Below are 17,033 nucleotides of genomic sequence, written 5' to 3' on the forward strand. Positions count from 1 at the left end.
TTCTGATTATTACTTTTAATTCAGGAAATAAAGCTGAACACAAAGGAAGCCCGTAAACACTGAAATACAGAAATAAATAAGCTGCTGCACAGAATTCTTACTCCAAAACAACACAAATCTGCACGAGGTCTCTCCCACCATAAGAGAGGGAGATTTTGATAACCGGAGTTGAGAGTGGAATGAAACGAAAGGTGGGAAGGTTTTCCATATAACCAGAGAACAGAGACAATGTCACCAACAGACTCTGGCCTGGGGTGACTAAGCTGCAGTTGTACTTGGCTGCAGCTGCTCCTGCCGCGGCTCTTTCGGCTTCTTCCTCCTCCTCTTCTGTTTGGAGAGGCAGCTCAAAGCGGACTCGGCATTTCTTGGAGCAGACGTGAGCACGGGCAGCTTGCCAGACTGAGTCGGATACCTGGTTTTCAGGTCCTCTTTAAACAACGGCTGGGAGAGTAAATGGCGCAGCTCCTTCTTCAGGACCTTCATCTGCTTTTGTCTCTGACGCTCTTCTTGCTGGTCAGCTTTTCCTCCTTCAAACACAATACAAAACACATCATATTTACTAAGGTTTGCAGAAGCATTGTTTCCCTTGATGGCCAATACCTGTGAGGAAGAATATTCTGGAACTCTCTGGGGAGGCAAGGCTCAAAAATTCTCTGCAGAAGTCAGCGTTAGCTAACTTCTGACAGTTTAGGAGGGACACTCGGGGCTACTCCGTCCTGTACTCCTCACAGAAACCCTCTAAGACAGGAATGATCTTCTTGTTAGTCGAGGAAACTCAGGTCACCTGCCGAAGGTCACAGAGCTGGCTGTCAAACTGAGATTAGGACCCAAGTCTCCTGACCTGATGATCAGTTTTCTTCTTATGACCCACCACTTGTTGCCTGGGGTTTGGTGAGTTGATAGCTACAAACCACTCAGGAGACAGTGAACGCCGTCTACATGGCCCAGCTCTCCTGCACCTGCGGAGTGGGCAGAGCCACAGGGCTCGATGCCAGCCTGTCTCAGGAAGGGAAGCTGGGGCCTTATGCACCTCCAGCCCAAGGCTCAAGCCTGAGCTACCAGGAGGCCCAGCTGAGGGTCATCAATTCCACTGGTTTGGTTCCTGGCTTCCATGCTAGGCAGACACCAGTAAGTTTAGCTCAAATTTGTTGGCTTTGGCACTGAGATGCCAACACCTCAGCTGAGCTGCCTACTCATAGGGTCCAAAGAGCACTGCGCCTAACTCTGCTGTCATCAGTTCTACATAGGGTTCTACCACTTCTTAGACTCAGGAGCTTTCCTAGAGCAGCGACCACACAGACTCATCCCTGAATCATTAACCTCTGGCCCAGGTTCAGAGCAGGAGCTCAGAAAACGCCTGGTGATAGAGTAACTGCGCAAATCACTTCTCCTCTGTGAGCCTCGAGTTCCCAGATGTAAAAGGATAGTAATTCCTGTTCTACTTTTGTCATGAGACTTGGGAGAAGATCAGATGAGATGATGACCAAAGTGCTTTGTCAGCTTGGAAGACAGGTTAATGGTAAAAGTAATGACAATAAATAATAAGTTGAAATGTACCAAATACCAAATACAGTGCCAGGCACTGTTATAAGCACTTTACAGTCAACTCAAGCCATCTTCTCAACAACCTCATGAGGTAGGTACTTTATGATCTGCAGTTTGTAAGTGAGGACAGCCTAGGTACAACAGAAAGGTTAAGGAACTTGACCTGTTCACAGAGCCAGTTGAGGGAATGGGCGAGCACTCAAACACGGGCAGTCTGGCGGCAGCACCTGCCCCTGACATCACTGTACTACACTGCCTCTCCACATGAGGGAGGAAGCTGAGGGCGCCAAATGAGAGAGGGAATAAAGGCCAAGGACTTTAGGCTCATCTAGGACCAGGGCCTGTCACAAAGAAGGAAAAGGCATCTTACCAATTTTGAAGACACTCATGGTAGCGGGGAAGTTCCAACAAGACAAAAGTTGCAGGGAGAAACAAAGAAAAGCTCAATGGACCCTTCCTCAAATCCCATCCAGCCCTTATACATCTCACCCTTATACATCTCTTCTTCCAGCTCAATCTCGAGGGCAGCTGCTGCCTGCTCAATCCAAGAGTTGTGCAGACAAGCCTGGAAGTTCCGATACTCGGCTTTCTCAATCTGTCGAGCTAAATGGATCCGCTCCTGGGGGAAAGGAACAGAAACTGTTCATCTGACAGAGGGTGTTCAGGCCTCTGGGAAGTAAAGTCTCATTTAAGTTGTATTTAGAAAAGCTTTTGAGATCAGTGTTCAGTGAGATGCAGCTCAGCTCCCATCAAAATGCATCTGTCCTGGTTCCTGATAAAAGCAGAGAGGGCAATCATCACACATGAGTGTGTACACATGCGATCACAAGAGCAGCCTCTCCAAATAACAACTCTGAACCCCTCACCCCCTCATCCCTTGGAAGCCCAGCTCTGCTGGACTGCCAATCTACAGGTGTCCAAAGGGAATGCTTTTCCCAAGATACCAGAGAGGCTTCCGTAGCTGAGCTGAGACCATGAAACACCCCAACAGTGCTGAATTAGAGCCCAGTTCCCAATCACAAGGACAACAAACTCAGAGAGCTGTCTTTCCTCTATTCCACGTCAGATCTTGTGATGTGGGGGAAAGACACCATGGGAAACAAGGGTGGCTCCTAACCCTTCCTACTAACAGGAATTCTCTGTAACCTCCACCTTTCCATCCTCATTTCCCACCACATTTCCCCACATGGCTAACATTCCTTTTGAGCCGTAAGTGCCAACAGTCCTTGAACTGTTCCATGTTTTTCCTCCCTCGGTTCCTGGAATTCCACCTCCTTTTCACCTCTCCAGATCTCTGAATGCAGGAGGCACAGAGAAAACCTCATCTCCTACCTATATAACCATTGCCCACCAGTCCTACAGTGCTCCATTTGTACCTCACTTTCAGCATGGGCTTGGCCTGCCTTATGAGCTGGTGGATCTCTACGGAGAAGAACCCATCCTGCTTTGGTACCTGACACACTGTGGCCTATACTAAGCAGCACCCACTCAGTGAATGCCTATTGAGTTAAAATAAAACCCCAAAGGTAGGAGTTACTAGCTTCTGCTGCAGAGATGTGACAAAACCTTAGTATTTGCCTCAGCAAGACACATTGAGCTCACTTCCCTACAACCATCCAATGTCCGGACAGCTGCGCTCACTGCCCCTGTCCACTGGAGGGGGTGGTGGTGGATGCTTCAGGGGTGAACAGTGAAGAAAGCGTTCAGGAAGAAAATTCCTCACACTTTTGGCAGTCACCTTTTCTCCCTTCTGCCAGGTACAGTACCACCATTCCTTTTTTTTTAACAAATTGCCCTGTTTAGCTGTTGACAGAACCGTAACGTAGTTTCCAAGGGCTATAATGCCAGAGACTCACAGCAAGGTGAGGGAGCAGCACGATCCCTCCCTCATCAATACTGGGCTTTTAACTTATCTTTTTACCTTGACTGCATCCATGTACTTTGTCTGCACAGGGAACAGTGGGATGTCCTCATCTTTCTTGAGGGTTTTGTAAATCTTCTTAAAGTTGATCACGTCCTCAGGCCCAATAAGCATCAGGCTGAGGCCTTCATTGGTGGCACGAGCAGTTCGACCACTTCGGTGGACATAAATCTCTGAGGTGCGAGGGACCTGCCAAAGAAGAAGCGGGAGGTCAACACATGGGAATCACCAAACACTGCTCTTCCCCTCAGGGCAAGCAATCCAATACTGGATCCTCCTCCATCCTAGCCAGGCAGCTAGGAACCTCTCTAGCACTGTGGACAGATCCAGCCCTTCTCCCCTCATCCCACATTCAAAGTATCCCCAGGTTTAGCCTGTCCACTGTGCAGGCTCTGCCATCCCACGCCCTCTACCCTGCTTCAGGCCCTCATGACCACTGACCTGGACAGAGGCAGTCATTTCTTATTTGGTCTCTAGTCCTTCCCGCTCCATCTGACCCAGCCCAAAGCTTCCAGTGTCATCTTCCTGAGTCAAAACTCTGACCATAATATCCCTTCTAACTAAAGAAACTCCACTGGCTTTTCATTAACTCTGCAGGGATGATTGATGATGGTAATCATAACCAGCATTTATTGAGTGATTACAACGTGTTAGGCAATTCTAAGCACTCTGCCTGTCTTATCCCATGGATTCCTGACAACGATAACATCAAACAGATGCTTTCATGATTATCCATATTACAGACAAGGAAACTGAAACACACATGTTAAGCAATTCCCCCTAGGTTTTCCAACTAAGTGGTGAAGCCAGAATTTGAACTGAAGCAGTACAGCTCAAAGACCATGCTAACCCCTGGACTACACTGCCTCTACTCCAATCTAAACTGGAAATATCATCCGCAGATGGTATGGCAGGGGTGCTGACAATCCCCGCCTTCCCCACTCCCGTGGCACACACCACTAAACAAGAGTCTTCTCCACTGAGTCCAGATACCACTCCATGTCTTCCTGTGCAGTGCTCTAAGCACCACAACCACCTGTTCATAACGGTGCTAGAAATCAGATCTATCTGCCATTCTTGACTTTCTCTCCCAACATACCCCCTCTTCTCACTCTCAGCCAACTGCCCACTTCCACATGTTCTTTCCTCCTTCCTTGCCTACCTCTACATGCCCAAATCCTCTCTATCCTTAAATGCCAAACACCTTTGGAAAGCACTTTCCAACCTCCCAAACGAGAAGTTACCTCTCTCCCCCATTATATCTTGCAACTTTCTAAATCTTCTGCCTTAAACTATGGCTGTGGTCATCTCATCTCTACTGGATGTGATACTTCTTTGGGGCTTGGACTGTATTTTGTTCATCTGGATATTTCCCACAAAGACTGACCCAGCCTCGTCCCCCAAAAGAGGAAGAATAAAGATTTGCTAAACTGAATTGGCACCCCAAAAGATTTTTAAAAGCATGGAAGGATTAAAAAGGAGAAACAATAATGCCAGAATAGCTACCATTGATTTTTTTTTTTTTTTTTTTAAGATTAGCACCTGGGCTAACATCTGTTGCCAATCTTTTTCTTCTTCTTCTCCCCAAATCCCCACAGAACATAGTTGTATATTCTAGTTGTAGGTCCTTCTGGCTCTGCTATGTGGGACACTGCTTCAGCATGGCCTGATGAGTGGTGCCATGTCCACGCCCAGGATCCGAACCAGTGAAAGCCTGGGCCACCAAACTGGAGAGCACAAACTTAACCACTCAGCCATGAGGCCAGCCCCACTACCCTTTATTGAGTACTCACACTGAGCTAGGTACTTCATCAGCACTAGCTCATTTAATTCTCCTGATAACCCTATGGGGTAGGTAGCATTATTACTCCCAGTTTATAATCAATGACACCAAAACTAGAGATAGTAAGTAACATGCCCAAAGCTAACCAATTATGAAGCACTGACAAGCATTCAAACCCTAGAAATGTAGCTCTGGAACCTACACTCCTAACCACCATTCTAAGCTATTTACTAGGTGCACGCACTAATATTAATGTCAGTATCAACAGCAGCTAACGTTTACTAAGTGCTTAGGATGTGCCATGTGGCTTTCTAAGCTCTTCACACATAACTTATTTTGCTTTAATAAGAACTTAAGAAGTAGAGACTGTAGTAACTGCCCGTTAACAAATGAGAAAACTGGGATACAAAGAGACTAAATAACTTGCTCAAGATTATCCAGCTGGGATTTAAGCCCAGGCAGGTCTTAACTACCACACTCTTCTATTTGTCTTCACCAGGGTAACCACTTTACATGCTAAACTTATACTCACTTCATCGAAGAAACTAAGACTCTAACCTGCCAATATCAGGTAGTTTGCCCAAGTCAAAGAGAGAGGGGCTATCTGGCATCAGACAATACCAAGAAGTTTTCAAAATAAATCTCACCACAGTGTTCCAAAAGTGGCAGAAGCTGGTTGGTCACTAGATGCCAGTGGTACGCTCTGTTGCATCAGGCCTTGGGACCAACAATTCCTCCTTCCTCCCTCCCCCAACCTTTGCTGTAAAAATTCCCCATTCAATGCTAGGAGATGCCTACACATTCCCTGATGCCCCTACCTGGTAATGGATGACATGCTGGACTTTAGGTATATCCAGGCCCCGAGCTGCCACATCTGTTGCCAGGAGAACACAACTGGTGGAGAGAGAAAGCTCATTAACAATAACTAGTAGCTATCATTAATAAACTCTTACAACCTACTCAGTACTCTAACACACTACAATTCTTACAAATACTCTACAAAATAATACTATTATGTCCCTTTCACAGATGAAAAAACTGAGGCTCAGAGAGATTAACTTCCCAAGGTACACAGACAACTATTCAGTTGTGAAGCTAGGATCCAAACTGGTCTCAATGACCACAATCAATAAGCCTCACTCTGCAATAATAAACGACCAGCTCAAGTGAATTAAATGAGGCCATACACATTGTAGGTCAGTGATCTGCTCTACAGCCTCCCACTTACTTCCCTCCAATCACACAGACATTCTTGCTCTCCTTGCTCTTCCTCAAACATGCTGAATATGCCCTTGCCTCCAAGCCTTTGCACTTGCCTCCTCTTAGGCCTTAAAAGGTCTTCCTCAGATACATTTCCTTACTTTCTTCCACTCTCTGCTCACATCTCACCTTCTCAGACAAGCCTCCCTGACCACACACTCACAGTCTGCACAACTCCCTGCACAACTTTACTTCTCAGCACTTAGGACCGCATGACAAACTTCCCAATTTATTATCTCCCTCCACTGGAACGTCAGCTCCATGAGAACAAGGACTTTGCATTATTCACTGTTCTATTACCAGCCCCTAGAACAGTGCCTGGCTCACGGTAAGCACTTGATAACATGTTGGGTGACGTTTCTTCATGTACGTGTAGTTCAAGGAAGGTCAAAAGCACTGGAGCTATGTCTTAAAAACTGAAGATTCTGGGCCCTCCAGGGTCCCCACTCCCTGTTTCTCTGAGGTAGGGCTTGGGATTGGGAATATGATGCAAACTAAAGTTCATAAAACATTAAACCATTGCTCTGAGTCAAGGTCAGCAAACTTTCTCAGTAAAGGGCCAGATAGTAAATTGTTTTTGGCTTTGGGGATGATCGTCTCTGTTGAAACTACTCAACTCTGCCATTACAATGCAAAAGCAGCCACAGACTATAGACCAACAGGCCTAGGTGTGTTCCAATAAAACTTTACTTATAAAAACAGACAGTGAGCTGGATTTAGTTAGTGAGTGGGCACAGTTTGCCAACCCGATTCAGTAAACCACTAACTCTACCTACTAACATTCAAAGAGATGTAAACCAGATATTTGTTACAGAAACTAATCACCCTGTAATCTGACAAAACACTGTGAGCAAAAGCCAATTTAGAGTTGGCCTCAACTTTCCAGATCTTCATCTTGACAATCTGCACCCTGCTGCCTGAGCATCAGTCTGGCCCCAAAGCAGAAGGACAATGACAGCGTGGCAGGGCACAGCATGAACTCTAGGATCTGACAGGCTTGTCTGAGGCCCAGCTCTGCCACTTCTAGGCTCAGAAACCTTGGGCAAGCTGAATAGCATTTCTAAACCTCACTTTTTTCACCTATAAAATGACAATAATGATAATAAAGACAAGTGGTATTAAAGCTAACGTTTAGCAAGTACATACTAAGTGCCAGCGATTGTTCTAAACACTTTACACAAATTCACTTAATCCTTCTAACAACCCTCTGAGGTAGCTTCTATTATTATACTAATTATGAGAAAACTGAAAGAGTAATGTGACCAGCCAGAAGTGGCACAGCTAGGATTTGATCTTAGGCAGTCTGTGCTCTTAACCATGAAGCTATTTTCCTTCTTCTCAAGGATGTTAGAAGTGAACGAATGTGATAATGTAGCTAAAATGCTAGCACAGCCCTTAATCTATTGTGTTCAATAACAGTTGGTATTATTGTCACCATTACTCACTATTAAGAAGTTTCTGTTGGGCTTTACCAGCAACCAAATGCACCAGATGATGGTGAGTCTGCATCATGCTGTGCAAAGAAGGGCTATTGTCTACTGATAAGGCCCTCATCACAGAAGGTGCTTCCTACCATCTCTCCATCACGCTGGTAACCTTGACCCAATGGCTAGATGCTGGCCTCTGGGGACAGGCCTGACTTACTCTTCTAGACGGGCAAACTGCTCCAGGTTTCTGAGCCTCTGCTTCTGGTGCATGCAGGCATGGAGGGTCAGTGGCATGATATCCAGGACTTTGAGGAGCCCAGAGAGGCGTTTGATGCAGGAGATACTATTGGCAAACACTAAGGTGCGGCCTGGATACTGCATCAGGAAGTAGTACAGATATAAGTCTTTCTCATCAGTCTCACAGTGAATCTTGGTCTCTGTCAGCGTCTCCACCGTGGCCTCATTTCTTGTGAGGTCAATGACCTTTGGCTTGCCCCTCAGGCCAATCTTCTGCATGAGGAGGTCAAGTTTGGCAGTTTTGTCAATTTTCTTAGTGTGCTTCTTGTGAAGGATTCGAGCAGGAGCTTGATGTACCAGGGTGAGTGTGGCAGAAAAAACAAGCGTCTGTCTCTTTGGGTTGTATTGGGAGTCACTGAGCATCTCTAGCAGTTGTGAGAGCTCAGCAAAGTGGCCTTTCTCAACCATCCGGTCAGCCTCGTCAACCACCAGGCACCTGCAGATCCAGACAGACCCACATATCTTGGTTAGCAGTGTAAGAGGAGTCATTTACAGCACACTCTACCACCACCCCCACCCTCCACACACACACACACCGGCCCCCTCATATCCTGGTTAGTGGCAGGTAAGAGGTATCATTTATAGCACACTCGACCATCACCCCCACCTTCAACACACACACACACACACACACACATACACACCCCCATCCTGGTTTTAGTAGCAGGTAAGAGGAGCCATTTACAGCATACCATACCACCACCGCCACCCTCAACACAGACACACACACACCCAGGGCCTCAACTAATCTCCCTCATGCATGCTTGGTTTTCTAAAGGCCAAGTTCTGGCTGGTATCACACCATGGCACCTTGTGTCAGGGAGAAGGCACTGCACACACTCCCATGTCACCTCAGGCCCACCTCAGAACAGAGAGTGAGGGGAAAGGGTAGGTACTGTTTGTCACCTGAGCTGCCGAAGGTTACTCAAATGAGGGTGCTTTTCTTTAACTAGCTCCCACAGGCGGCCTGGAGTGGCAACCACAATCTCAGGCTGGCGGTTCAGCATCCTCTGCTGTTTCTGCGTGGACATTCCACCAACCAAAATAGCAGTTTTAATTCCTATGGTACACAAAACATAAAGGACAGTGTCATTCAGTCTGGCTGTTTATTTTCTTTCACTACTGACATAGGCACCCCCAGATTAGCAGATGCAATCAGTCACTGGCACAGCTCCCATCTCTGGAGGGAGCTGAAAGAGCTGGCCTAGCCTGACTGCTGGTGCTACTCCTAGAGGGCTTACCAAATTTTCTATGATCTGGGCCTTGCCTACTCCCCCAAACTCAATCTTTCTACTCTTTCCCCTTCAATCACAACAGAAGGGCTGGATTTGAACCCAGGCATGCTTACATCCAAAGTTCTGGAGAAACTGAGCAGTGGTGCACCACAATACTAAAAATGACGTTACCTGCAGCTAGGAGAACACCTCTCCTAGGAAGCCCTTCCCATTCCCTTCAATTAGAATTAGTCTAAATCTCCTCTAAGGCCTAGTATTCTGTTCTCCTCTCTCGTGGAGGACTTCCCAAGGTATCCAGTGTGGAAGGGACACACAGGATCCTGAAGGCAAAGAGCTTAGCAAAGTTCTCGCATTTACTAGGAGCCTGGTAAGTAACTGCTGCTTTTATTGTAAAATGAAAATTCCCACTGTGCAGCCCTTACCGAAAGGAACTCCCTGAGAGAATTAAGTTCTAATGCTCTAAGGCAGAGGTCAGCAAACTTTTTCTTAAAGGGACAATAGTAAACATTTTTGGCCTTGTAGGCTAAACGGTCTCTGTTACAACTACTAACTCTACTCCACCCTGCCTGGGTAGCACAAAAGCAACCACAGACAACATGTAAACAAGTGAGTGTGGCCATTTATTTACAAAAACAGGTAGTTTGAGGACCCCTACCCTAAGCATCCATTGGAACCAATAAATTAACTAATTTCCTATCCATCTAGAATGGCATTAGCTATGTGTCATTGGGAGAACTGAGAAAGCATTGCTCAAACAATTTTCTGTAGGGCTTAATTCTCTGGCAGATTTCCGTAAAAGGCAGGAGCCACGGTTCATTCACCTTTGCCACTCCAGTATCCAGGAGGCTCTCAGGAAATATTTATTAAATGGAAGCGAAACCTCACCAGTAAACTTGGCCACAGCATCAATGTGTTGTTTGACCTGGACAGCTAGCTCTCGAGTGGGAGTCAGAACCAGTCCAAGCAGAGGACGCTTCGGATGTGCTTTACAGGTGGCAATTTTGCCACTCAATTCTTGTTTTAACTTTGCAGTCTGCTCTTCATCAAGCTCTTCCTCTTCGTCTTCATCCTCTTCAGGGAGGGGTTTCTCTCTCATCAGGGAAGAAGGTCCTTCACCAGCATCATCATCACAGCGGGTCAACATCGGGTCTGGGATGGTAGCTCTAGTTTTGGATCTAGCCTTCGCTCCAGCCTCACTGGGCAGTGTTTCATCTTCAGTTCCAATCTCATCAGGCAGAACTCCAGACTCAGTTCCACCTTTGTTTAGTGATCCAGTCTCGGCTCCAGCCTCGGTTCTGGTCTCGCCAGGAGCTGCTCCTGTGTTACTTAGAGCTGGGGTAGGCTGCTTCTTCACCTGCCACTGCAGCACTGCGTGAATCATTGGTATGGCAAAAGCAAGAGTTTTCCCACTGCCTTAGAAGTAGAACAAAACAAACAAACAAAACAGTGTCAATCAGCAGATGTACACACTTTTTACACAGAATAAAGCACCCTGAAATAGTCAAGTGTCACCCTGACCAACCCAAAGCTTGTCCACCCTGCAGAGGTTCCCCTACAGCACTGCAACCACAGGGCACCTGTAATTAGGAGTCTGAAGAAAAGTCTGGCAGACTGGCATTGAGGCCTGAGGTCACCAATAATGAACCACAGACAAATGTCCAAGCAATGAAAACCCTAAGAGATGGGCAAGTTTTTTGTGCATTTTGTTGTTGTTGTGAAGGAACACCACCACAAAGGGAGGTGGGGAATGGAAATCTATAAATACCTTCCCAAGACCTTTCTTTGGTGCGGAAGGAGAGTAAAAAAAATAATTTTCTTAGTTTTTGAGAAAATTTTAAAATACCACACTTTTGTCTATGCTTGAACACTTTCAAACTGGTCTTTGAATGTTTTTGGAGGCCAAATTCATGTCATCTAGGTGGTCAAAACAAACAAAACAAAAAACCTCAAGCTGCAAACTGAAAGTGGTTCTACAGATATAATGCCCCAAGCAGAAGCATATAAATGATCTCTGGAGGAAGAAACCTTTATCATAGGCCTCAAAGAATTCTCACAAATAATTTTCAAAGGAAAATGAGCAGCTAGCTCTTAGGAAAAAAATAACCCACAAGGAAATAAAGTACTAGAAGAAAAAAAGAGCGAAAAGAGACCCATGAGACCTCAGATAAGAAAAACAGCACTTTTCATCAGAAACAATGAAAGCCAGAAGACAGTGTAACATCTTTATTTGAAGACAAAACAAATAATAAACCTGACGATCTAGAACTCTACACTCAGCAAAAATCTCTTTCAAAACAAATGCGAAATATTTTTTTTAGGCATACAAAAGCTGAAATAATTTATCAACAGACCTGGACTACAAGAAACAATAAAGGAAGTCTTTCATGTAGAAGAAAAAAATGATACTGGATGAAAATCTGGATCTACACAAAAGAATGAAGAACACCAGAAATGGTAACATGAATAAATATAAAAGATGTCTTCTCCTTATTTAAATTTCTTTAAAAAAATAATTGATCATTTAATGCAAAAATAACAATAATTTGTTTTGGGATTTCTAACAAATATTAAGTATAAAACAAAAAACACAAAGGAAGAGGACAAATGGAAATAGACTCTTGTAAGGTTCTTGTACTACAGCAGTCCTCCTTTATCCACGGGGGATACGTTCCAAGACCACCAGAGGATGCCTGAAATGGCAGATACTATCGAACCCTGTATATACTGTGTTTTTTCCCATACATACACACCTATGATAAAGTTTAATTCAGAAATTAGGCACAGTCAGAGACTAATGCCACTTTGGGGCCATTACTAAGTAAAATTAGGGTTACTTGAACACAAAGCACTGTGATATCATGATAATGGATCTGATAACCGATAAGGCTACTAAGTGACTAAGGGCAGGTAGCATATACAGTATAGATATGCTGGATATGCAAGACAAAGGGATGATTCACATCAAGGGAGGACAGAGTGGGATGGCTCAAGATTTTATCATGCTACTTACAATGGCACACAATTTCAAACTTTCGAATTGTTTTTTCCTGGAATTTTCCATTTAATATTTTCGAACCAACGTTGACTGTGGGTAACTGAAACCACGGAAAATGAAAGCACAGATAAAGGGGGACCACTGTATATGTAAAGTAGTATATTATTACTTGAAGGTAGACTAAGATACATTAAAAGATACATAACGTGAACCCGAAAGCAACCACCAAAAGGACTTAATGAAGAGTTATAGCCACTAAGACAATAAAGGAGATAAAATGGTATCACAAAAAAACATTCAATCCAAAAGAAGGTAGAAGAGGAAAAAGAGAACAAGGAATAGCTGGGAGAAATAAGAAAACAAAGAGTAAAATAACTGATTAAAACCCAACCATTAAACCAATAATCACATTAAAGGTAAATGACTTCAACACCACAAACGAAAGACAGAGACTGTCAGATTAAACAGCAAGACCCAATTATATGCTCCCTACAAGAAAACAGGTCAAAAGTACAAGTATGGAAAAAGACACATCATCCTAATATTAATCAAAATTCAGCAGGAAAATCTACATTAATAGCAGACAAAGGAAATTTTAGAACAAAGAATACTTTAGGGATAAAGAAAGCAACTTCATAATGAAAGGAGTGAATTCACTTAAAGGATATAACAGTCCTAAACATTTATGCATCTAATAATACAGCTCCAAAATACATAAAACAAAAACTAATTGAACTGCAAGTAGAAAACTATCACTCAAAAATAAAATAACACACATATTTCTAATATATTAAAGCAATTGATTTTGTAGTTAAAAACCATCCTACAAAGAAAAGTGCAAGCACAGATGAATTCTACCAAACATTTAAGCAAGAAAGAAAATACCAAATCTATACAAACTCTTTCAGAAAATTAAAGAAAATACTTCAAAAGTCATTCTGAGGCCTGCATAACTGATTCCAAGCCAAAGACAATACGAGAAAACTACAAACCAATATCCCATGAACAGAAATTCAAAAATTTAATCAACAAAATTTTAGCAAATCAAATCCAACAATATATATGCAATAATACATTGTGACTAAGTTCAACTTATCCCAGAAATATAAGTTTAGTTTAGTATTTGAAAATTAAGTAATGTAAATCACTGTTATCAACAGACTAAAAATGAAAAAACACATGTCTCAGTATATGCAGAAAAGTGTTGGGGAAAACCCAAAAACCATTTCTGATGACAACTTTCATCAAATTAGAAACAGAAAAGAATTTTCTCAACCTGATAAAGGGCATTTATGAAAAATCTACAACTAGCATCATACTTAAGGATGAAAGATTGAATTTACCCCCCAAAGATCAGGAACAAAGCAATGATGCCCACAATATCAGTTCAATTCAAAATTGTACTGGAGGTTTTAGCCAGTGCAATAAGACAAAAATAAACAAAAGGCATCAAGACTAGATGATATCATCATCTTTATGGAAAATCCTACATGATCTTCAAGAAACTACTTGTTGGTAACAAGTTGCAAGACACAAAATCGATATACAAATCCATCATATTTTATTTATTAGCAACATTCAGAAATAGAAAAATTTAAATTACTATTTACAATAGCATCAAAAAATATGAAATACTTAAGGATAAATCTAAGAATACACGTGCATACACTGAAAACTACAAAACACTGCTAAGAAAAATTAAAGACCTAAAAAAATATAGAAAGATATACCACATTCATGGATTAGAAAATTCTATGTTGTCAGAGGTCATTTGTCCTCAGTTTGCTATATAATCAATGTAATCCCAAACCAAATACCAGCTGGCTTTTTTGTAGAAATTGACAAGCTGACTTTAACATTCATAGACACGAAGGGCCTAGAATAGCCAAACTAACTTCTAAAAAGAAGAAAGTGGGGGACTTACGCTACCTGATTTCAAGACTTATTCTAAAGCTACTGTATCCAAGATAGTTAACTATTAGTGCAAAGATAGGCAAGTACATCAATGGAAAGACTCCAGAAAGAGATACACAGACCCTCACCTATATGCTCACTGAGTCTCAGAAAACATGCAAAGGCAATTCAGTGGAGAAAGGATAGTTTTTCAGCAAATGGTGTTAGAATAATTAGACATCCATATGCAAAAACAAAAAACAGAAAAACTTTGACCCATACTTCTAACCATAAACAAAAGTTAACCCAATAAGTATCACGGACTGAAACATAAAACCTAAAACTACTAACACTTCTAGGAAAAAACCTAGGATAAAATTTTTGTGATTCTGGGTTAGGCAAAAGGTTCTTAGATAAGCACATCTGTAAAACAAAAAGTGATAATTTGAACTTCATCAAAAAAAGAACTTCTGCTCTTTAAAAAGACTGTAAAGAGAATGAAAAGACAAGTTACAGACTGGGAGAAAAAGACTGCAAATTGCATAGCTGATAAAGGATGTGTATCTAGAATATATAATTAACTCAATAATAGGAAAACCACCACCCAGTTAAAAAATGGGCAAAAGAATTGAACAGACATCACCAAAGATAACGTGGATGACAAACAGGCACTTGAAAAGATGCTCAACTAGTCACTAGGGAAATGCCAACTAAAGTCACAAGGAATTTTAAGTCTAAATGTTAAAAGTCTAAAATAAAATTAGAGACTGATGATACCAAATATTGGCAAAGACATGGACCAATTCCAACTCTCATAACCTGGTGGGTATGTAAAACGGTATAATCACTTTGGAAAGCTCCTAAAAAGCTACAATTACTTTAAGACCTAACCACTGAACACCTAGGTATTTATTTACCCAACAGAACTTAAAGCACATATCCATGCAATGACTGATCCACTGATATTTATGATAGTTTTATTTGTAAGAGACAAAAACCAGAGCGAACAGAAATATCCATCAATAGATGGATAAACAAATTGTGCCATATCCATACACTGGAATACTGCTCATCAATAAAAGGAATGAACTATTGGTAATTGCAATAACATGGTTGAATTTCAAAGTACACTGAGTCAAAGAGCAGACATCCCCCCCAAAAGTACATATTGTATGATTCCATTATATAAAATCCTGGAAAATGCAAACTAATCTATAGTCGTAGAAAGCCTATCAAAGGTTGCCTGGGGATGAACAAGGAGGGAGGCCCAGGAAAGGAGGGATTTCAAATAGGCCCAAAGCACCTTTGGGTGTGATGGATATATTCACTGTCTGCATGGGCAGCACTTTGTCCACAGCCCCAAAAGCCTTTCTGAATCTTGAACCTGCAGATTGACAGCATTCCATGGGGACAGCCGATAGCAGCTGTGCTATGAAGGCAACTGTCAGGCTCTAGCCACACTGGCTCTCACAGCCTTGCCTCTGCCTTCCAGAAACCGACTTCCAGGCCTCTGCGTACACCAAAGCAGCGCAGCAGAATGATAACAGCACAGCGGCCTCGTCTAGAATCCAGCCTCTACTAACTACCGCTGTGCAGTTTTAGGGACGCTGGCTATCCTCTGCGAGGACAGTTTGCTCATCAGTAGGACGGGAAGAGTAATGCACTTAACACAGTGCACAGTGCGATTTCAACGCTAAGTAAAGGTTCTAAGTTATTATCATTATCTCCATTCCCCTTTCCTGAGTTTCTTCGCCCTTCCATCCACGTGACTCTCATACAGGACCTCACTCCAAGTTTTCCGACCACCCTTCCAGAAACCCAAGGCACAAAGTGTCTAGATGGTCTAGTCCAATGCAATAAAATGTAACAGCCACTAGCCACATATGGCTGCTGAGCACTTAAAATGTGGTTACCGTAAACGGAGATGTGCTGCAAGTTCAACACACACATCAGAGTTTGAAAACTTAGTATAAAAAGAAGAATGTAAAATATCTCATTAATAACTTTGCATTAATCACCTATTACAATATTTTTATATAATTAGTTAAGTACATTGTTAAATTAATTTTCACCTGTTTCTTTTTACCTCTTTTTAACATGGCTCCTAGGAAATTTAAAATTACCTACATGGCTCACATCACATATGTATTTCTCTCTCTGTGTCTCTGTATCTGCTGCTGCCCTGGCTGGACTCACAGTTCCAAGCAGGCCCAGCTCCTCCCCCCGGCAGCAGTTTGGCCCACCCGGGTGAGTCAACCTGTCACTGCTTCAGTCTTAGAAGGCCCAGGGAACGAGGGAACTTCAAACAACGCCTAGTCCCAAGTCACCTCATGCCCAAATCTGCCTACAAAATCCACCCAACGGTGACCTACCACGCACTCAAATCGTTCCAATGACAATAAGCTCACCAACTCCCAGAGCGGCCCTTTTACCTCCGCGCAGCTGTTGGGAATTAGACACCTCTTCCTTACACTGACGAAGACCCACCTCTCCAGAGGGCTGATCTCAGCCCCACCTCAGTCCTCTGAGCCATTCAGAAAAGGCTCAAGAATAGGAAACAACCCTGTGCAGATGACTTACAATGCACTGAATTGTGAACTTCAGTTTACTGCAGCATTTTCAGGTAACCCACATAGCAAAAGCAGGGACTGCTGTTATCCCCATTTTATAAGGGAGA

The 17,033-nt window shown here is 43.0% G+C and overlaps 1 protein-coding gene across 4 annotated transcripts in view; it reads right to left on the minus strand.

The window, feature by feature from the left end:
- The window catches only part of DDX24 (DEAD-box helicase 24), a 19,302-nt gene continuing 2,269 nt past the window's right edge, over window positions 1-17,033 (minus strand). For all 4 annotated transcript variants that reach the window (XM_001497967.7, XM_005605419.4, XM_005605420.4 and 1 more), the window contains exons 3-9: window positions 10,354-10,881; window positions 9,140-9,293; window positions 8,154-8,669; window positions 6,068-6,143; window positions 3,467-3,655; window positions 2,035-2,164; window positions 1-527 (exon numbers count right to left, since the gene is read on the minus strand). In XM_001497967.7, the coding sequence (XP_001498017.3) occupies window positions 259-527; window positions 2,035-2,164; window positions 3,467-3,655; window positions 6,068-6,143; window positions 8,154-8,669; window positions 9,140-9,293; window positions 10,354-10,881 (1,862 nt within the window). In that variant the 3' untranslated portion in view covers window positions 1-258. The remainder of the gene's footprint in view (window positions 528-2,034; window positions 2,165-3,466; window positions 3,656-6,067; window positions 6,144-8,153; window positions 8,670-9,139; window positions 9,294-10,353; window positions 10,882-17,033) is intronic.

Source organism: Equus caballus, chromosome 24 (genome assembly GCF_041296265.1).
Source record: "Equus caballus isolate H_3958 breed thoroughbred chromosome 24, TB-T2T, whole genome shotgun sequence".
Lineage (NCBI taxonomy): Eukaryota > Metazoa > Chordata > Mammalia > Perissodactyla > Equidae > Equus > Equus caballus.